At 39.9% G+C, this 22,463-nt stretch overlaps 1 protein-coding gene across 1 annotated transcript in view; it reads right to left on the bottom strand.

Annotated features, from left to right (window-relative positions):
* The window catches only part of STK39 (serine/threonine kinase 39), a 308,961-nt gene that overhangs the window by 217,069 nt on the left and 69,429 nt on the right, over positions 1-22,463 (bottom strand). The window contains exons 3-5 of the mRNA XM_049773425.1: positions 10,055-10,163; positions 5,487-5,628; positions 3,731-3,786 (exon numbers count right to left, since the gene is read on the bottom strand). Of these exons, the coding sequence (XP_049629382.1) occupies positions 3,731-3,786; positions 5,487-5,628; positions 10,055-10,163 (307 nt within the window). The remainder of the gene's footprint in view (positions 1-3,730; positions 3,787-5,486; positions 5,629-10,054; positions 10,164-22,463) is intronic.

Raw genomic sequence — 22,463 nt, 5'->3', positions numbered from 1 at the left:
AGATCCAAGTCCTGAGTGGGGTCCCAAGCACCCACCCCACAAAAAAATAAAAAAATAAAAGAATAGCTACCAGAGTATGTACAGTGTGGCACTGGTAGCCCCATTACCTCTGAGCTGGAGAAGCCCTGCACCACTGAGCCTGTGTACTGACTCACCAGGCCCACAGTCAACCCAAATATCACAAAGTCACCAAAGCACAAGCTTGGAAGGGGGCACCCCTGAATTAAAAATAAAAGGATGATCAAAGATAATAAATATTGGACCTAAAGGCCAGAGATGGGTTACAAGAAAGTTCTTTCTGCTCTCTGCTTTGGACATAGCTTGAAATTTTTCATGTTTAACACTGTCTTTGGTAACCAGAGGGTTTATTGAGTATATTGAATCAATTCTTTTTATTAGTTTTACCAGATCATATTTTAACATGGTTCAAAATTTTAAAAGCTATAAAAGATATTCACTAAGAAGGACCAGAAATATATAGTGCAAAGATTAAGGTACTTGTGTTGCACACATCTGACTCCTGTTTGATCGCTGGCACGGCATATGTTTCCCTAAAACACCACCTGGAGTGATCCCTGAAAAGAGAACCAGGAGTAATAACTGAGCAACACAAGATGTGTCACAGAAACCCGAAACTACCAAAAAGATATAAACTAAGCTGTCTGCCCCCTCAATCTGCTAGAATTTCTTAGTACAAACACAGGTTCCCATTTCTTTCAAAAAAGATAAAAAGTTACAAACTTTGTATTCTATCATAACTTATTCACTTCATCATGTAGACTGGCAATTTTTTTTCAAGGTCAGTATACAGAGCTTTCACTACTTATCATAGCTGATGGGCAGTCTATAAAGTAAATACACCACATTTCTTCAGGACTCCTAAGCTGTTTCCTCCAATATCCAACTATAATAATACTCTGATAAACAGTTTTATTGTCTGTTTCTATTGCCACTCCTTACCTGTTTATTGTTTGCACAAAGGATTTCTCACATTTATTCACTTAATTGAAATAACCCACTAAATAGAAATGAATCCAGATTTTATAGGATATGAAGATTATAAAATTTGAAAGATTCTATTTAAAATAGATTAATGTAGACAATAAAAATTTGAGCTCAAAATTAGATTACATATTTTTATTTATAACCTAAAAATCATATCAATTCTCTTGAGCTTTAAATAGTCGAGTACTTATTCTTAGGCTACTTTTAGACAACAACAAAAAATACCTGCATGGAAATACTTGCTAATTGAAAACTGGCTACTCCTCACCACTTAAAACTATATGTCACTCCCCAAAACAAACTGCCCTTACAGGTGTTTGAAACTGAAGTTTAACTAGCTTCAGAGAGGTCTGTGCTAGCTGAATGATAAACATTAAAAGATACACAAGTCACTAACAGGTTTAAAGATGCGATAACTTGTCGCCCGGTTACAACGTGCCAATCAAATGAGGCCCATTTGATTCCAAAGCCTTTGAACTTGAATGTACACAGAATACCACACCAATAATCTTAAACCAATGTTTGAATTTTGCCAGTTTTATCTTTCAAAAAGAATGATCTAATCATGGGTTTTACTTTTATTATTTTTTCACCAAGAGGAAAATGGTTAATTAGAAACAAATTCCCAATTGCCATTTTATATTTTCAAATAACTTCTTTAAATATAATTAAAAGAAAACCTTTATTCTTCCCTTTAAAAACAAATATTCCCCTAAGTTTCCTTAACTAAAAACAAATGCTAAGTTCAGCACCATGCTTTTCATACAGGTGAAAGAAAGCATTACCAGAGAGATTCTTGAGTATAAGAAAAGAGGATTCAAGATTTATCTGCTGTGTTGATGGGGAGAGACTTTTTAGGTTGCACATTTATTCTTTTAAATATGTAAGTTAGATATTCAAATTTGTCTACAAATAAACTTGAGTCCAAATATTACCAAGATTGATTATATAACTAGATAGGTAAAGACCTGAAATCTACACTAAAGATATGGTTCCCCCACATCTGCAAAAGAAGGAAATGAGGGCTGGAGAGATAGTACAGTCAGCAAGGCACCTGCCTTACATACGGCTGTTTGATCCCCAAACTCTGAGTCTCCACCACAAGTGATTCTTTTTTTTTTTTTTTGGTTTTTGGGCCACACCCGTTTGACGCTCAGGGGTTACTCCTGGCTATGTGCTCAGAAATCGCCCCTGGCTTGGGGGGACCATATGGGACGCCGGGGGATCGAACCGCGGTCCTTCCTTGGCTAGTGCTTGCAAGGCAGACACCTTACCTCCAGCGCCACCTACCCGGCCCCTCACAAGTGATTCTTGACCAGAGACAGGAATGAGTTCTGAGCACAAACGGGGAAGATGAGACTGGGAGGTAGAAAGAGAGGAAGAATACGAAGGGAGGTGGAAAAACATCAGCAGTAACAGCTATTTAAACACCTGAAACACATATCTATTTTTTTTTTCAGTATTGTAAGTTAAGAGTACTGACTCTGATCAAGAATGAGCTGGTAAGATATGAGTATTATTTTATGACCAAAATGTTTAAAAAAAAAAAAAAAAAAACAGCAACAAACAGAGCCAGTCCAGTTCAGGCAAAATGGCAAAAGCAGTGACAAGTGTGAGAACTGATGAGACAGACCTTAACTGAGGAGGGGCCAACAAGGCTCCAAAGAGAACTAGCTCTGTCCCAGGCCTTTCAAGTTATTCCAGATGCAATCACTAAGGAAAGATACTACACATAAAAAATACTTGTCTGATGCATTCTCTCAATAAATATTTACTGCCTGGGCATGCCTCCCACCTGTCACGATCAGCCATGCAGGGGTGAAATTCAGAGCAAATCAAGTCCTATATTTAAGACTTCACAATTCAACTCGACAAAATTAAAAAAAAAAAAAAAAAAAAAAAAGCCTGTTAAGTTCCCAAATTAATCAAGAAACTTTTCACCTGGGTTTTTCTTAGGACCAGTGAAATAGTACAGCAGATAAGGCATTAGTCTTTCATTCAGCCAACCTGGGTTCAATCCTGGGTACCATATGAGGTTCCCCAAGCACTACCAGGAGTGACTTCACCATAAAACCTAGAAAACAGCCTGAACACAGACTTGTTATAGCCAAAAATCAAATTATATTTTTTATAAAGTGGGGAACTACTTTTTGCAGTTATATAAGTAGTATAAAATATAGATAGAAAACATAATAAAATATAATTGTTCTTTCTCAAAAGCTGTGTTCTAAAATATAACAGGATGTGGTCTAAGGAAGTGTGGCCCTGGTGGTTCCATGACTGCTGAGCCTGTGCACTGACTGATTCACCAGGCCCATAGTCAGGCCAAGTATCTCTAGGAGTGATGCCCAGAACTAGAGCTTAGAAGGGTCTCAACTTAAAAAAAAATAAAGAGGTATTGAACAGATACTGCGTCAAGTAAGATGCTTGCCTTGCCCACAGCTGACACAGGTTCAATCCCCAGCAGTCTATATGGTCCCTCAATCATCGCTAGAAGTGATACTTGAGTGCAGAGTAACACCTGAACATCTCCCCCTCCAAAAAATGGTCAAAAATTACAAATAGCATATTATGCCTTAAACATTATGATTTAAATATATTTTAATAGGGTAGATATATTCTTAAAACATTACATATATGTACTTATTTCTTAGAGAAAAGACTACATTTCTGGAAGCTCTTAACACTTCTGAAAACAAAGAGTTTTTCTTTATTTCAGTTTTACCTGCTATCTGTACTGAACCATCTTCACCCAGAAGAATATTACCAGCTTTCAAATCCCTATTAGAAAAAAAAAGTAGAATAAATTATGGAGAACAGACATTTCATTAACTCAGGCAGCATTAAGATTTATCTCATAATGCAGTTATTTCATGTAATTATTATTTTAAAAATATTAAAATTTTATCACAGATTTTACAAAAGTAAAAAAGGCACATTGTGATTTTATAATTTGCAACTGAGGGTTAGTTAGGAAGAGGTAAAGAGTCTCTATAACTTTACAAGCAATCATTTTAGTAGGAATTAAAACTCCCAGTCTGTGTAAAGCTATTCTATTTCCACTTATGTTTTCCTGTGGAACAATTCCAAAGCAATTCCCCTAGCCTCTTAAACAATGCCTTTGATCAGGCTAATTAAACACTTGATTTAATTAGATATTCTCAATCTAATTACAAATTATAATATTCTGTACTATAAATGTTTCTCCCCTTTACAGAAGTTATACTCTCCTAAATACAAAATGGCCATTCTATTTCTCAAATAATTTTTTTATAATTACTGAAAGACACAGTAGATACCATTGAGCATATAGCTCACTTATGCTTAAGGTATAGAAATTACTTTATTGGCATTACAGGTAAATGTTTATTTACTTGAAACTATTCCTAAGAGTCTAAATAATATAAATCCATTTAAAACAGGCACTGGTAGTCTACGTTGCTAGGTGTTTAAGGATTTAGCATTTATGCCACATACTAAAAGAATGAAATTTGTGTTACATTCTTCTCTCACAACCACCACCAAAAATAATTGGGAGGCCAGATAGAGTGCTCAAAGGACTGGAGAACAACCTCTACATGTGGGAGCTCCTGGTTCAGGCCCTTCCCTGCAGGGTCCCCTATGTACTTCGGGGAGTAACCTCTGAGCACAGAGCCGGGAGTAACCTCTGAGCACAGAGCCAGAAGTAACCTCACAGCATCTCCACCTGTCACCCAAATGCCTCCCTCCCACAAAAGTGAACATATTAGAATGTTTTTAAACAAGTCTGACTTATATTACAAAGTCAGAGATGTTATCCAGTTCAACTGAGTAGATCTTCAAAAGTATTATAAGTAACTGATTTTTAAAATGTAACCCCTCAGTGTATTCTATTTAGATTCTAGTCTTATTTAAATGAAAGAGATGAGTAAATCCTAATATTAATATAATTCATCAAAATCTATTCTCTTATTTCACTCAGAAGTACTTTTTTCCCATCTATTTGGACTAACTTTGAAATAACTTAAAATATGCATTTTCTTTTTTGTTTTGTTTGTTCATTTGTTTTTGTTTTGGGGTCACACCTGGCAGCACTCAGGGTGACTCCTGGCTCTGTGCTCAGACATCATTCCTAACAATCAAACCCGGGTAAGTCGCATGCAAGGCAAATGCCCTACCGACTATACTATCACCCCAGACTCATAAAATATGTGGGTTTTGATTTGTTTTGTTTTGTTTTTTCATATTTCTTACAAACTTACAAAGGACTTTCTTATAAAGGACTTAGGTACAGAAAGATAAATTTCTTTTGAGGGAAGGGACCATATCCAGCAGTGCTCAAGGCTTACTCCCGGCACTGCATTCTTGGAGGGCTTGGAGGACCATATCAGCATGCCAGGGACCAGACCCAGGTTGTCTGCTTTCAAAACAAGAGCCTTACCTTACCCACTGTGCTATCACTCTGATCCCCTTTCTGATTTAAACATGTTTATAGAACATACCTGTGGATCTGACCATTTCTGTGTAAATAGTCTAAGCCTTCCAAAACTTCTTTAAGGATAGTTGCTATTATTGCCTCTTCCAGAACTCCGTTCTTGTGTTCACCTCTATTGACAATGTACTTTATGATATCCAACATTGAACCTAAATGGAGAGACAGAAGAATTAAAAAGTTGTCTAAGATTCTTCATTACATTTTCAGACTAAAACTCCCTATTTAATAAAGCAAAGCATATGGAAACAAAACAAAACAAAACAAAGACCACTTTTAATCTCATTTAATACAAATATTCCTGAGTGTGCAAGTAATTGACTAGAAATACTAAAATCAAATTATTTGTGAGCACACTTTCAGATAAACCTCAAGAAAAAAATTCTGGATCAAAAATCAGAATGTTAGCACTAGTGAGATTAGGGTGCTTGCTTTGCATGTGACAGAGTTTGATCCCCCTTGGTCCCCTGAGTTTGCCAGAAGTAATCCCTGAGCTCAGAGCCAGGAATAAGTCCTGAGTACCACCAAGAGTGACACACACACACACACACACACACACACACACACACACACACACACACACACACACACACACACACACACACACACACACACACACAAAATAAATTAAATTCATTAAAATCAGAATGTGTATGGGCTGCAAAATTCAGGATTGCTTTCACGTGTCAGTCTTTCCTCCCTGAACAAAGAGGGACAAAGATGCCTAATTTGGAAAAGAAAAAATAGGCTGTCCAAAGTGGGGAAAAAACAAAAACAAAACAAAACAAACAAACAAAAAAAAAAAAAAACAGCAGGGATTTACTGAGGAAAGAAGCCAAATTCTTAATACACAAAGCACAGGTGAGGCAGGTTGACTATGCTGCCTCTCAATCTTATAAGCAGAACATTTCTTTCAGTGACTCTTGGTAGTCTTTATTTTCATTTTCTGAATGCGTGATGTAGACTTTTATTGTAAAGGAATAAATACCCAGTACTTTGTTACAATAAGCAGATTAGCATCCTTGGCACTAAGAATTCATGTTTCAACACATACTAATTAATATTCCAAGCCTCCAGGTCATTTAAAAAAGCCCTAATTACCAAGAGGTTTAACATTTCTGAAGCGTTAACAAATGACTTACCTCAGGACCTGAATTTGCTCTCAGCAGTGAATAAGAGGATTGAGTTCCCCATCAGATATTATTACCTGAGGAGAAGCCTAGCCCTCATTAAAAACTGACACAACAAAATATTATAGCACAAAATATATGTCTCTACTAAGAGAGAAAGCAAACATCTGCATATTCACTGATTCCTGGACTTTAAGACTTGTTAGCAAAGGATACTTCCCAAAGACAACTTCTCTTTATCTTATGTGTGTAGACATAAGTTAGATCCACATGAAAACCTGGCCTATAGAAAGGAAAATGAACAAAAGTCCACATCTTCCCACTTTCTCTTAACCTGTGAAGACCTGCTTAAAACCAGTGTCTATTTATCTAATCCAGGGAGACTAGATTGGAATTCTTTTGAATATGTCAATGAAGGAACAGGTCCTTGGGAAAAGGAACAAAGTCAAACTCAAAGAAAATTAAATGAAAATACATTAATTTTAATGAGTGCTGAAGACAGTGTGCTTCCCTTGAATTTGGCAGACTCTGATCCAATCTCTGGGACCACACAGAATCCCCTGAACCCTGCCCAAAGTGACCCCTGAGCATAGAGTCATAAGAAACTCCTGATCACTTCCAGGTGTGACCTCAGAAAATAAAAATAATAATTAAAATGAGAAAGCAGGAGTCAGAGGGATGCACAGCATTGGGACTGAGGTGCCTGCTTTGCATGTAGCCAATTTCCGTTTGCTCCATGGACCCCCCTCGACCCAGTAACCACCTGGAGCAAACACTGAGCACAGAGCCAGAGCTGCTGAGCGCTGCAGGCCCAACACAGATCACCCCCACGCTCTCTCACACACACCAGAAAAAAATAAAACGCAAGTAAAATTCTTCACTTCAACAGGGAGGTGTGACCCAGAGTTCCACACACAAGGTCTTGTTTACTTTAGAGTGGTGGGCCCCCACCCCAGAAGAAACTAGGTTAAGATCATTTTACTTGACAAAGATCTTGTCTGCAGAATTCAAAGATAGACCCAGCACTCAACACAACAATAAGGCCCCCAACTGGCTTCCCTTTTCTTTTTTCTTTCCTCCTTTTTTCTTTTCCTCTTCTTTTTAATTAAGAACCAAAGTGGGCACTCAAGGAAATAATGACTAATAGGATTGACAAGACTGGGAACAGAACTGAACTAAGCTCTTCCAGGCTCCCTACAGAGACCAATACAAACTGCCCCAAGGCAATTACAGCATGTTCCTCATCTCATTTCTGGGGTTCTATTTGATCCAAAGAAGCTGATTTAAAAAAAAAAAAATTAAGATGCTGCCCTCATTCAGAGTTAGAAGGAACTGGGCCTACAGATCAAAATGGGCTTTATAAATTCTACTACACCCAAGTTGCTGAATCAAAACCTCACAAAAAGTTCTTTCTCCTCTGGTCCTAAATCAAACTTCTTGTTTCCCAAAATATATACTGGGAATGACACCCTGGCCAAGAGAACACTCCCGATATGCAGTGTGCTCATGCTAGAAGGAAATCTCTTCATCTTTCTAAGCTTTGATTTTTCAGGTCTTGTATAATGAAAGCCATAGTACTTGTAGCTCAGCACAGCTTTTAAATCAACAGGTCCTATGGCCATAAATTCCAGTATTAACAGTGACTAGGGCAAGCTGTTAATTAACCATAACCTCAGGCAAACTATTTAATTCTCTTGCATGTTCAGAAAAGCAGGATAGTGACACCAGCCACTTCAGGATGCTTTCCAGATTAAAGAAAACAAGTTGTCTTGAATAAGATTTAGCCATAAAGTTTGTGCTCAATCTATTCAAGAATTATTGTTGTTATAGTATATGCAGAAATGTACAGATATCTTATAAATTGTTGTTATAGTATATGCAGAAATGTACAGATATCTTATAAATTGTTGTTATAGTATATGCAGAAATGTACAGATATCTTATAAATTGTTGTTATAGTATATGCAGAAATGTACAGATATCTTATAAATTGTTGGTGGCTTTTATAACTTTAGTGATCATAAACTAGAGAGAAACCCTTTCCCTTTCCATAGGTAAACAAGGAATGAAAATAGTTGTAGTTTCTGATCAACAACATAAGAATGTAACTTAGGATGCAAAAAGTTTCTCTTCATTTCACTTGAAACAGCACCTATTGAGCACCCACTGGGCCCTAGTTTCCCAGAATTAAGTGCATTCAACCATGCTATCTATCTTCAAGAAGTCTACAATCTGTTTATTTGGGGCCACACTTGGCAGTGCTCAAAGCTTACTCCTGGTTCTGTGCTCAGGAATCACTCCTGTCAGTGCTGTGCTCTGGGAACCTCATGTAGAGATGAGGATAAAACAGAGATGGACCACATGGAAGGCAAACACCCTACCCTGTATCTTTCCTCTGAGTATAAGAAGCTCACAATCAAATCCACACTGCCATGCACCATTGCCAATAGCCACCTAAGTTTATTTAAATATAAGCTAATTAAAGCTGAGTAGAAATTCGGTCTTATGGTAACATTAGTCGCAAGTCCAATGTTCCAGAACTACATGTAACTAGTAGAAACTAGATGGCATCACTCTGGAACATTTCCATCACCACCAGGTATTTGATAAAGTTGCCCTGGAATAATTCATGACATCAAAGTGTGGTAAGGGCTTGAATTATGTTTAGAAACAGAGCTGAAAGAGGAAGGGTCAGTTCATGTTTTTGAAGGAAGTGAGGAGGGTTCACTACAGAAAGAATGTGATAATTCAGAAAATGAGCACATGGAGAAAGTAAGAAAGAAGCTAGGGTGAAGAAGAAGGCAGAGAAGGGCAGGAAGACAGCACAGAGGGCATTCTGGGACCCTTGCCAGCACCAAGAAGGCAAGCAAAGAAGACACAAATATTGTTAAAAAAAAATCATTATCCAGATTGAAAAGAGTTTATATCAGTGCAAAAACACAGATAATAAACTAAACAAAATTTAAACATGTGAGTGTGGGGTTTAAATCTAAAATCTTCATGGTGGGGGATGTGGATCACTAGTAACACACTTGTCTTGCATGCATGTGACTCTGGGCTCCATCCCCAGCACAGCAACAACAAAACAAAATAAAATTAGGGAACAGAGAAATAGTACAATGAGTAGGGCACATGTCTTGCAAGCCACTGACCAATATTCAATCTCCAAAATCTCATATGGTCCCCAAGAGCCACTAGGAGTAAACAAGTAAATAGTAAACAAGATGCTTGTCTTGCATGCAGCAGGTTCAATCCCCAATACCCCTCCCTATGGTTCCATAGGCCCAGCCAGGAATGATTCCTGAGCATAGAATCCAGACTATACCCTGAGCATCGCTGGGAATGGTCCCCAAACGAAAAACAAAATCAAAGATTATTATTAAACAAGCTGTCTCACACAAAAGCAATAATCAAAACAAAAACAAAGCAAACAATTAGACCCACTTACCTCCACTCAGCAATTTCATGACGAGCCAAAGTTCATCTTTTACCACAAACGAGGTATAATAGGTCACTACATTGGGATGGCTGCACTGACTCATGGCTTGAATTTCTTTCTAAAAAGAGAGTAAAACATGACATAGCACCACAGAGAGAACTCAAAAAGCAGAGCACAGGTGAGCAACTAGTGAGCCACAGGAAGCCCTACTAAAAATCTACATGGGGTGGCGGCTGCCTAAATCACTCCTGCAAAGAAGCCACAACAAAGTGAACTGGCTGACCCTCAGTAACTTGCTAAAATTAGAAAGGCCTCTCCAACAGACTAGAGAGCCCTGTACACCAGCCCTAAAACAGAGAAACTTCAGATCAGCAGGCACAGCACCCAAATAAGCCCCCTTGTGCAACAGATAACTAAGTGCCTCCCCAGAGAAAAGACCTCAACAAAGGGTGAGATCATTAGGAGATGTGGATTCTAGGTCAATAATACCCTGATGGTTCTTATCTCTTCCCTCATCAAAAAGAGAAGAACACACTTGGTTAGGTCCCTCAGAACTGCTGTAACAACAAATGAACAAAGACATATGAAACAGACAAAGAATCATTTCCCAGCTATCATCCATGAAAGATATTCCATCATAGGGGAAATATGTATGTACATACAGAGGAGGGAGACTATAGAGCCCATCCCTATAGGGCCCCTAGTTTGATACCCAGTACTACACAGATCCCTGTGCCCTGCTGAGTATAGTCTTGGTAGCCCTTAGCACTTAACCTAGAGGCACCTAGTGCTGCTAGTCCCGAACAGCATCACATTGCTGGGCCCAAGCATTGAGCATCCAACCTCCTCAGCTAGACCAAGTACTGTGTGCACTGACAGCACCTTGTACCTCCTGAACATTGCTTGAGAAAGCCCAAAACAGGTACGGCATGTTGCTGACCCAGATTCAATCCCTGGCATCCCTCGTTGTGCCCTGAGCACCACCAGGAGTATTTCTGAGTGCAGAGCCAGGGGTAACCCCTGAGTATCACCAGGTGTGGCCCAAACACCAAAATGTAAACCAAGAACCACAGAAAATATTAGCATTGCTAGAGTTCTGATAATTCCCGCAGTAAGCTGCCATAATTAAACTCATACTACCATTATATGAAAACAAAGCTTTTGTGACTCACTGAGAATATCAGAATTGCCAAAGCTTCTAATAAATCCAATAATGGGATGCCATAATTAAATCTACATTAATATCAAAGGAAAATAATGTTTTTGTGAGTCAGTTTTAGAAACAGCCCTAGGCCAAAAAAAAAGTTTTGTATAGACATGAACAACATTTTTGAAAAAAAAAAAAAAAAAAACAACTATTTTTTCTGCCCACTTCATAAAGGATTTGGTTTGTTATTTTTAAGTGACTACTAAATGTCTCCTATCTAGCTCGCTATAAACATCAATCCAAACTACCAGGTTAGCAAAGTCCCTTTCAAAGTGCTATCGAGAAGCCTAATAAGAATCAGGGTGGAAGGGCTGGTGAGGTGGCGCTAGAGATAAGGTATCTGCCTTGCAAGCGCTAGCCAAGGAAAGATCTAGACCAATGTTCGATCCCTGGTGTCCCTTATGGTCCCAAGCCAGGGGCAATTTCTGAGAGCTTTAGCCAGAAGTAACCCATGAGCATCAAACAGGTGTGGCCCAAAAAACCAAAAACCAAAAAAAAAAGAATTAGGGTGGAGAGATAGCACAGAGGACAGGGCATTTTCCATTGAATGTGGTCAACCTGGCTTCAATTCTTTCCACCCAATGATATGGTCCTCCAGCACAACCAGGTATGACTCCTGCGTGAAGTACAAGAAGAAAGCTCTGAGAACTACTGGGTGTAGTCACAAAACAAAAACCCAAAAAGCACAAGAAAGAATCACTGAAAACATTAAAGAGACATTATTTATGCTATTACGATTAAAAAAATGTTTTGGGGAATCATGCAAATAGTCTCAATCTCAACTTACCTGAACTAAAATTACCTGCGTAAAATCTTCCAATTTGCTATGCATATATCAAGTGTAATAATCTTCAAATTACCAAGAGAATATTAGAGGTGAGATAACTTGGCTAAATATAGTATATAACTCATATATAATTCTTTTTCATTTTTAAAGTGTGTTTTTGCCCAAAAAAGTAATCTCCCAAGAAAATTACTCACTTTTCTATTTCATTTTCATTGTGTATACTGTATATTCCCCTCTCCAGTTTTATCTTTAAAATGATTACAGGCTCCATGGATCTAACAGTTTTCAATTCAGCAACTCCCATCCTTTAAACAAGACCTAAAACCCAAAGTCAGGTTTCCATCTGTTTCTGGTGTTGGGTTTTGACACTAAGTCTCTTGTGAAGGAAAAATGATCTGACTCAGGCCATAACTGTTCCAAGTGACCAGCATCTATCTGCTCACGGCAGAGCTGGCCCACCGAGAATGCCTGCAACATGAGGTAGGGCCCAGTTGGATCAGATGCCTCTGTTCATAGAACTGAAAGTAATGCTTCTACAAAGGACACATGCTCCACATTCTCACTGCTTTTTATTCAATGTAAATGAATTCCTCTCCAACGCCAAACTCCTAAATCATTAATCAAATTGCCCAACAAACAACCAATGGTCATAGAAGAGGAAATTCTTCTGCATTGAAGCAAAGCTAGGTCAAAGTATGGAAAAACACAGTTGTTAGCCCCTTGCATCAAGATGGCTGGTGTCACTTCCTATATAATATTAGAGTATTGGGTCCTCTGATCACAGAAAGTATGTGTGTGTGTGTGTGTGTGTCTGCCTGCCTGCCTGCCTGTCTGTCTGTCTGAGTCTGTGCACTTTTAATTATGGATAAAACGTATAAAATTCTTGGGCCGGAGAAGTGGTGCAAGCCATGCGTTGCCTTGTGCACGCTAGCTTTGGACGACAGTGGTTCAATCCCCCGGCGATCCATATGGACCCCAAGCCAGGAGCAATTTCTGAGGTCATAGCCAGGAGTAACCTCTGAGCATCATCGGGTGTAGCCAAAAAAAAAAAAAAAAAAAAAAAGAACTCATCAAATTCTGTTCCTTTCAAAGTTTAGGGTCTGAGAGGTACCAGCTCCTTAAAACCAAAGGGGCTGAGAATACCCTGTTCCCAAGAGCAGTTGAGGACAGATGGAAGAATAGGTGAAAGACCTGAGAGGATCCTGTAAAAAACAACACATTCCATATGGTAGTATGCCTCCTATCACACAACTAGACTGATGAATCCATACCTCACCTGCCTATAAAATCAACTGAACTGCACAGCCTTTTCCTAGAATACAGGCTTTGAAAAATACAATGAAACCTGCCTTGGGGAAAAACAAAAATCATTCTGCCTTGGGATGTGTGGCCAGGACTATCACTGAACTTTCACAATAGTGATATTTCCACAAACAGGGTTCTGATTTGAAAGAGGAAAGAATCAGAACTCTACCAGCTTAGCCAACCCTGTTAACATAGGGACACTAGTGCATACTACCTATGCCTCACACTTGGCTGTAGCTCAGTTAAAACAAGTTGTAGCATTGGTGTCAATGTATTAATATATAAATAAAAAATGTTTTGCTTAGTCGCCTTGGGAACAACAAAATTTCTATGCTTATATATTTCTTATGATGTGATTACTTGTACAGCCTCAAAATATCTAAGGCAATGGTATTAAGAGACATCCTGAGGTGGTGAGGTCATGAGAATGAAAACTTCCTGAATGAAGATCTGAACCATTATAAGAGGAAACATTGCTCCTACACTGAGAGCTAGTATGTGCCAGGGCCATAAGGATGCAGAAAATATGTGGCCTGGGTGAGGATCCCTACCCCGTCACCAGCCCCAAGCAATATATTTCTGCTGACTACCCAGTCCCTAATGTTTTTGTTAAAACTGTTCAAAGGGGGGCCTGAGAGATAGCATGGAGGTAGAGCATTTGCCTTGCATACAAAAGGACAGTGGTTCGAATCCCAGCATACCATCTGATCCCCTGAGCCTGCCAGAAGCAATTTCTGAGCCTAGAGCCACGAGTAACCCCTGAGCACTGCCGGTGTGACCCAAAAGCAAAAACAAAAACAACAAAACTGTTCAAAGAGGCTATGTTGGGTGTATATGTGTGTATAATGTATATTTTATGTATATGGTTTTTCTGTTGTTGTTGTTGTTGTTGTTGTTGTTCTTATGTCACACTCAAAAGTGGCTCTGTCATAAGAGATCACTCTGGCAGGCTCAGAGGATCATAAGAGGTGTCTGGGATTAAACCAAAGTCAGTCACATGTGAGGCAAGTATCCTGCCTTCTCTATTATATCTCCAGCCCTTTAAATGTTGAGAAATATGTGTCTCTCATAAAATAGTCCCCCCACAAAATGTTACCTTCCATTACTTTCATTTCTTTTGGGCGGCTGGGGGATCACACTTAGCTGTGTTCAGGGTTGACTCCTGTCTCTGCTCAAAGATAACTCCTGGCACTGTGTGTGAGACTTATGCAGAGCAAGAGATTGAATCAGGTTTGGCATTGTGCAAAGCAAGTGCCTAAGCCCCAATAATATCCCTCAGCGCCTGACCCCACATTTTTTTTTTTTTTTTGGTTTTTGGGCCACACCCAGTAACGCTCAGGGGTTACTCCTGGCTATGTGCTCAGAAGTTGCTCCTGGCTTGGGGGACCATATGGGACACCGGGGGATCGAACCGCGGTCCGTCCAAGGTTAGCGCAGGCAAGGCAGGCACCTTACCTTTAGCGCCACCGCCAAACAGAAATGTGGTTATTTGACATCCTTCCTTTGCAACAATCTGGCAATGTTATCATTAAATTTCCTCATGCCCAAACTTGGCTCATTTGGATAGGCAAAGTCATTTGTTCCCAAGCGTGGTCACTAGTTTAATCCCTACAAATGGCTAAATTATTGCCCAAAGAATAAATGGACAGAAATATTAAATCTGGCTCTTCCAATATTAAGAACTGGTTATAACACTAGGTATTTTTTGTTTGTTTTTTTGTTTGTTTTTGGGCCACACCTGGTGACGCTCAGGGGTTACTCCTGGCTATGCGCTCAGAAGTTGCTCCTGGTTTAGGGGACCATATGGGACGCCAGGGGATTGAACCGCGGTCCATCCAAGGCTAGCGCAGGCAAGGCAGGCACCTTACCTCTAGCGCCACCGCCCGGCCCCTAACACTAGGTATTATAATAGATAATATAAAGACACTATTCTTTATAAAGACATCATCACGCAAAAAAAAGTGATAGAGCAGGACCACTCATACACCAGCAGCTCGAGGGATAGAAATGCGAATCTGGATGATCTAGTGGATTTGGGTGGGACTGAGATGCTAGACTTCTAACAAGCTTCCCAGAAATGCTGGTGCTGCCAGTCTGACATCATACTTGTCAGTCAGAGAGCACAGGTGGGAAAAAAGGGAAAGAAGGACCACAGGGGGCTAGAGGGAAGGAGAAGAGTCTAGAAGAACCAAGTAGGAGCACTCAACCAGGGGCATTTCTTAGCTAAGCCAGAAAGGAGTAGGATCCAATGCTAGAAATCAGGGAGACTGCGATATTCAAGAGGAGGGAGGGAGGGAGGGAGGGAGGGAGGGGGAGGGAGGGAGGGAGGGGGAGAGGGAGGGGGAGGGAGGGAGGGAGGGAGGGAGAGAGGGAGGGGAGGGAAGGAGGGAGGGAGGGAGGGAGGGAGGGAGGGAGGGAGGGAGGGAGGGGAGGGAAGGAGGGAGGGAGGGGAGGGAGGGAGGGAGGGAGGGAGGGAGGAGGAAGGAAGGAAGGAAGGAAGGAAGGAAGGAAGGAAGGAAGGAAGGAAGGAAGGAAGGAAGGAAGGAAGGAAGGAAGGAAGGAAGGAAGGAAGGAAGGAAGGAAGGAAGGAAGGAAGGAAGGAAGGAAGGAAGGAAGGAAGGAAGGAAGGAAGGTTGGTTAAATGGAGAGACAGAACCACAAAGCCAAAGTTGGAAGCATTCAAGAAATTCTAGAAAGGCAACACATCCACCACACTCCTATCAGAAAACTGAGCCCAGTGGCTGCCCTGCAGCTGTCATTCAGAGCCCTCCTCCCCAAGCCACAGCACAATAGGAATCTTCCCCAGACTTGCACCTGCTCGGCATCTTCCTCTGAAGCACATACCTCAAGAAATTTCACAAGAGTAAACAACAGACCTGAAATGCGGCTGCAAGAAAAAAGATTCCTGGTCTGCTCCTCTGCAGGGAGAACTGTGAATAGAAAAAAGATCAAAGCAGGGCACAGCACACCCATAATAATCCTGCCAACCCAGACCAGAGTGCCAGGTAAAGGTATGGCCTGAGTATCTCAGGAAGGACATTTTAGGTTTGGTGAGGGTAAAAAAAAAAAAAAAAAAAAAAAAAAAAACAAGGTAAGTTAGGTGAGGGCACCATCAACAGCCAACATACCCCAAGAAATACAAACCTATAAAAATAGGGGATATAGGGGCTGGAGCAGTGATGCAAGCAATAGGGTGTCTGCCTAGGACAGACCGTGGCTCAGTATTTCAGCATCCGATATAGTCCCTAAGCCAGGAGTAACCCCTGAGTGTCACTGGGTGTAGTCCAAAAAATAAAGAAAAAAATAGGGGATATAATCAGAAATATTTTCTTTTTTTTAATATAATTTTTATTTTGATCATAGTGGCTTACATATTGTTGACAATAATATTTTAGGTACATATTTACATAAAATCAGGGGGGATTCCCATCACCAATTTGTCCTCCCTATTCCTCCGTTTTTGTCCTACCTCCCATATCCTCTTCCCTCACCCCCAAGGCTGCTAGAATATGTGGTCCCCTCTGTACCTAGCCTATTACTTAGTAGTCTTGCACCTGTTTGATCCTGATGCCTCCCTTATATCCCCCTCTAACTGGGAGGCAGGACTAGATAGTTCAAGTTATGTGGTTTTGTTTGAAGAGGAGAAAAGTAATGAACTGGGGTAAAAGTCTAATACGCCGAAAATAAGCGGAATTCTTCTAGAGGCTCTCGTCATCGGTTTGAGAGACGAAGGAGAAAAAGAAGGTGAAACATTTTCTGATGATGCTTCATGGTTGGGGGTTGTACACCTGATGGTGCTGAGGGGAACTTTTTTGGGGTGCCAGGGATTGAACCAGGATCAGCACAAAAACAAGGCAAGCACCTTATCCACTATATTAAGCACCACTCATATGGCCTTTGTTTATTCCCAATCATCTTCTCTCCATAAAAACATTCTCCCATATGGGTCAGAGTTAAAAGGGATCATAGGGTGCTTGCCATGCAATCAACTCAGGTCCCAATCCCAGATACCACATATGAGGACGATACAAGCCCTGCTAGGAGTGAACCAAACCTTGAGCAAAGAGCCAGGAATAAGCTCTGAGTACCACTGGATGTGATACTCCTTCCCCTGCAAATTCTCCAAAAATAGTTCAGAGTATAAGCAAGGAACTGTGAATGACAGGGATTTAAGCACCAAAAAGAGAAGTATACTGTTAAGAGAGCTGGCTTTGAACCCATCTCCTTTGCTATAAAAGGAACTTAATGATGCCATCCATACAGCACTGCTATAAAATAAGCAGAGGTAAAGCTAGAAGCTAGTCTCTCCCTACTCTGTTTCTTCTTTGTGCCTTGGCATTCCATTGCCTTCACACTGATTACTAGTCTCCAGAATACCAGGTTCCTAGACTAAGCCTCAAATGCACAGAGAAAAGCCCTGTTTACAGCCTTCATCTCCTGCAGATGCGGTGAGCTCGGTGTGCTGCTGGGTCAAGCATCTGGTAACATTAAGCACTGGCCACTGGGCTACTAATCTTTAGTTGTATTCCTGACTACAAGGTTCCATACCATGTTTCTAATTATTTCACTGAATGTTTACTATGGGATGTTTTCTACGTCCTACAACCCCTTTTGGAATCAACAGTCTAAACGTATATTACAAAGAAGATTTTAAAAAGGTAATTTAGAAAAAAGTTATATCTTAGTTTTCTTTTGTCTCTAAAATTGTGGAGTCACAAGGCACTAAAAGGAAAGTGATTTCTATTATTGAAAGGAAACTATTTAAATGGATTCTGACTTCAAATGATTAAACTATGCTTACTTAAATGAACACATTTTCACAACTAAATAAGCTTTTCTTTATCAGATATTGGTAGCAAAATATTCCCCATTGCCTTGGTTAAGAAATCAAACCTTCTCAAGCTCCAATATCACATGCAATGAAATCTGAGCAGATGCTATTTCTAACTTTATTCTGAAGCAGTGGTTCTCAGACTTGCCTGCACATGGAAAGAGACTGGGCAGTTAAAAAAAAAAAAAAAAAACCAAAGCCTGGATCCTAGCCCCCGGAACATTGATGTGAATTGGTTTAGGATACAAACAGAATGAATTTTTTCAAAAACTCCCAGGTGATTCTACCAAGCAGCCACAGTTGAGAATCACTGCTTTCTAGTTAGGCCTGGGATGCATTATTCTGGCAATAAAATGCTAAGAGAAACATCTAACTCCTGGGCACATATATATCCTGCAACCTAATCTTTAAAAAAAATACACATATACATATATATATGATTTATAAGTATATCAAATAAATATAAATATATAACATATATTAATATATTAATATATAAACATACACATAAATCTAAATATATAAAAATATACTCCCAAATGCAAAAGGTAACCAAATACACCTTTAAAATATATTCAATACCCTCCCAGCTTTGAGTGAAAGGAATTATCTCCTATCAAGTGGTAAATGAAGGGCCAGAAAAATAGTACAGTGGGTAGAATGCACATAGCTGACCTGGGCTTGATCCCTGGTATCCCAATGGGCCCAGGAGTAAACTCTGAGCTCACAACCAAGAGAAATTCCTAAATTGCTGGGTGTGGTCAAAAAATATGAAGAGGTATATGAAAATTATTTTTAGAAGTCATCACTCTCTCATGTATTTCCCTATCATCAGCATCATTAGGAAGGATAATTTAATCAATATTTATAAAGAACCCAATACAACAAATGGCAGAATTTTATTTACCATATTTTCCGGCATATAAGATGACCGGGCATATAAGACAACCCCCTAATTTTACAGTTAAAACATAGGTTTAGGCCTATATATTTACTGTATAAGACAGAACATTCCTGTGTTGCAACTGTATGTACCACAGTGAGCCAATCACAACAAGCAAAGATTCAAAGGTTATACTGGAATAGACTTTCTCTCTGACTCTGGCCAGTCTAAGCAGGCTTTTTACAGTGTAGATTCGGGTATAGAACCTTGTCTAATTTGCATGCATAAAAAGCCTGCTTGGATTGGCTGAGTCAGAGAGGCAGTCCGAGCAGCCTTGCAGTGATTGGTGCAGGATCGAGTTGGAAAATTCGTTTTGTGGCACTATCCAGACAATTTTCGTTTAGCGGCATGTTGAAACGTTTTTCGGGATGTACTCGGTGTATAAGACGACCCCCGATTTTCAGTCGACTTTTTTTCGTTTCAAAAGTCGTCTTATATGCCAGAAAATATGGTACTTGGGATTCCTGAGGGCCATATCCGGTTCTATGTTCAGGAATGGTGTTCTAGAGACCACATGGGATGCCAGGGATCAAAACCTTGTCAGTCCCATGAAAGGCAAGCTCCTTACGCATTGTACTAGAGCTCTGGCTCCATAATTTCTTTCAAAAATGAAAACCAAAGACACTTAAACTTTAACCATTCCAAGTATCAGTCAAGAAATGGAAGAAATGGATGTGAGGGCGATCTGGCTGCGACATCTGTCACCCCATTGATCGCCAGGGTTGATTCGGCTGATCTGGCTGGCTAGGCGGGTGTCCCCTTCCTCCCTCACCGCTCCATGTGCGTCCCTCCCGAAGCTACGCGCTCGGTCGAAGAGGACGGCCTTCCCCGAATAGAGACGGACCGTTCTTCGGTCGCGGGTATACGAGTAGCTGCGCTCCCCTGCTAGAACCTCCAAACAAGCTCTCAAGAAATGGAAGAAAAAGACGGGCAAAGCTCTTTGAAGATCAATGTATTTTTTTGGACTATCAGTTTTAAACCTAATATAAAATGTGTGACAAGATTCTTTATAATTATAAAAATTATAGGGGGAAATTTAGAATGTTTTGCTGTACATGTGTCCAACTGAGTTCCCCAAGCACCAACAGTAGTGATCCCAAGGTCAAGAGTAAGTCAAGAATCAAGAGTAAGCCCTGAGCACCTCTGGGTGTGGTACAGAAACAAAATAAAAATAAAAACAATATATGTATACATCATACACACACATACATACAAACTTATCTTATGGCCCAGAAATAAAACAAATTGTATATTATATACTGTAACAAACCTTTACCTCTTTATTATGCTTGGGTTAGGAGCCACACCTAGCAGTGTTCACCTGGAGTGCTTGCTGAAATTCAAACCAGGACTGAAACAAGGTCATGGCCACAGCCTCAAAAGCACGTTCTTTAAGCTTTGTACTACCTTCCTAGCCCTTTTGACTTCTACTGTTTTTCAGTTTTGCAGGGTGGGAGCAATACTTGGCAGTACTCAGGGGTTACTTCTGGCTCTGTGATCAGGAATCACTCCCGGTGGGCTCAAGAAACTTAAGAAAATGCTGGGGATTGAACTCGAAGTTGGCTGCTCACAAGGCAATTGCTCCAGCAATACTACTGTTCCAGCCTCATCTTTCGACTCTTTTAGAATAGAATATCAAAAGGGAAAAAAGCTACTTAAAAAATACTAAGATAAATATTCTGATTTATACCACAAAGAAATGAATCTAATAATGTCCCTTTCCACTGAGCTTTGTAATTACTTTTGTATGGCTTGTATATCCAAGTACAGTCCAAGTGAAGACAGGATAAGAAACTGGGAAAACTATAGATGTTCTGATGACAACAAAGAAACTCAGGGCTTAATCCTGGTGAGTTCAGGGGACCGTATAGTGTGCCAAGAATTAAACCTGGTCAGCCACATGCAAGATAAATTCCTTACCCGCTGTACTATCTCTGCAGACCCAAGGAAACATTTTTTGTGTATGTATATTTTTAAAATAAATTCTTCATTTAAGCACTGTGGTTACAAAATTGTTCATACTTCAGTTTCATGTCATACAATGTATATCCCCTCTTCACCAGAGAGCACTTTTCTCAACACCAATGTGCCCAGTTCACCTCCCATTGACCTTCCCAGCCTATCTCTGGGGCAAGCATCTTGTTCCTCCCCTCCACCCTCCCTCCCCTCCTCCACCCTGCTCCTCTTTCTCTCCCTCCCCTCTTCCTTTCCTACCTCTCCCTTCCCTCGCTTTCCTTTTTGACACAGTTGTTTGCACTATAATTAAAGGGTATTGTGCATGTCACTTTCTTCACCTTAAGCACCAAGAAAACATTTTTTTAAAAAATTCAAAAAGAGGAACACTAGATTCAGTGTGCATATTTGCAGAGAAAAATTAAAACTGAAGAGCAGTTGTAAAAGTGTCACAAGACCTGGAAGCCAGAGTGATAGTACAATGGTAGGGGTTTGCCTTGAACTCAGCCAACTCCAATAGACCTTGGTTCGATTCCTGGCAAACCATATGATCATCCACCCCAGCCTGCCAGGGCGATTTCTGAGCATAGAGCCAGGAGTAACCCCTGCACACAGCCGGGTGTGACCCAAAAAACAAAAAACAAAATAACAACAACAAAAGAATCATAAGACCAGAAAGTATGGCAAATGCTTTAAAAGCAGCAGAGAAATTGCAAGCAAATATCCATTCTCTAACATATATATACCGAGGACCTACTTATTAGATATAAAAAATGTAGAGCTCTGCATACTTTGACCTCAAAAAAAATTGAAAGATTTTTGCTTGGGAACTAAGACTTCATTGATATAATTATTTCTTTTAAAGAAATGAGAGGCAAAGTATAAAGAATAAAGAACAAAGGATGAAAGTTATTCTAAATCCTAAAGAAAAAACTCAAAAATATAAAACGAGGCATTTATTTTCAAAGTTGACCCCATAAAGTTTTCAACACATAGTAGTATCGATTTCTTATGGATTATGAAAGCTTTCGAGTTTTAAGGCCACCAAAGATCTGAAACTGAGTTAAGTATCCAACAATGCTGTTTGATTCATGAACTGATGTGACTGGCAGAACCAGGAAGAGAAAAGTCCAAGACGTCATTTAAATAGAAACGTGAACAACTTTTATAATAGGCTGATTTATGTTGCTGGATACTACCAGGCCAAGTTATAGCACTGCTGCTGTCTTTGGCTAACTCGCCAAATGAGAATGACAAATGAAATGTGCCCTTTTGGCAACATCCCCCATTTCACTTGCTGCAGTCAAAAGGTTGAAACGCTGCCTGCCCTTCTCTCTCCTGTTCCCTGAGTATTTATTTGAGAGGCCTTCTTTTTCAGCAGCAGTTTAATTA

Source organism: Suncus etruscus, chromosome 5, assembly GCF_024139225.1.
Source record: "Suncus etruscus isolate mSunEtr1 chromosome 5, mSunEtr1.pri.cur, whole genome shotgun sequence".
Lineage (NCBI taxonomy): Eukaryota > Metazoa > Chordata > Mammalia > Eulipotyphla > Soricidae > Suncus > Suncus etruscus.
Note: the sequence above shows the minus strand (reverse complement) of the source record. Positions and strands in the feature narration are given on the sequence as shown.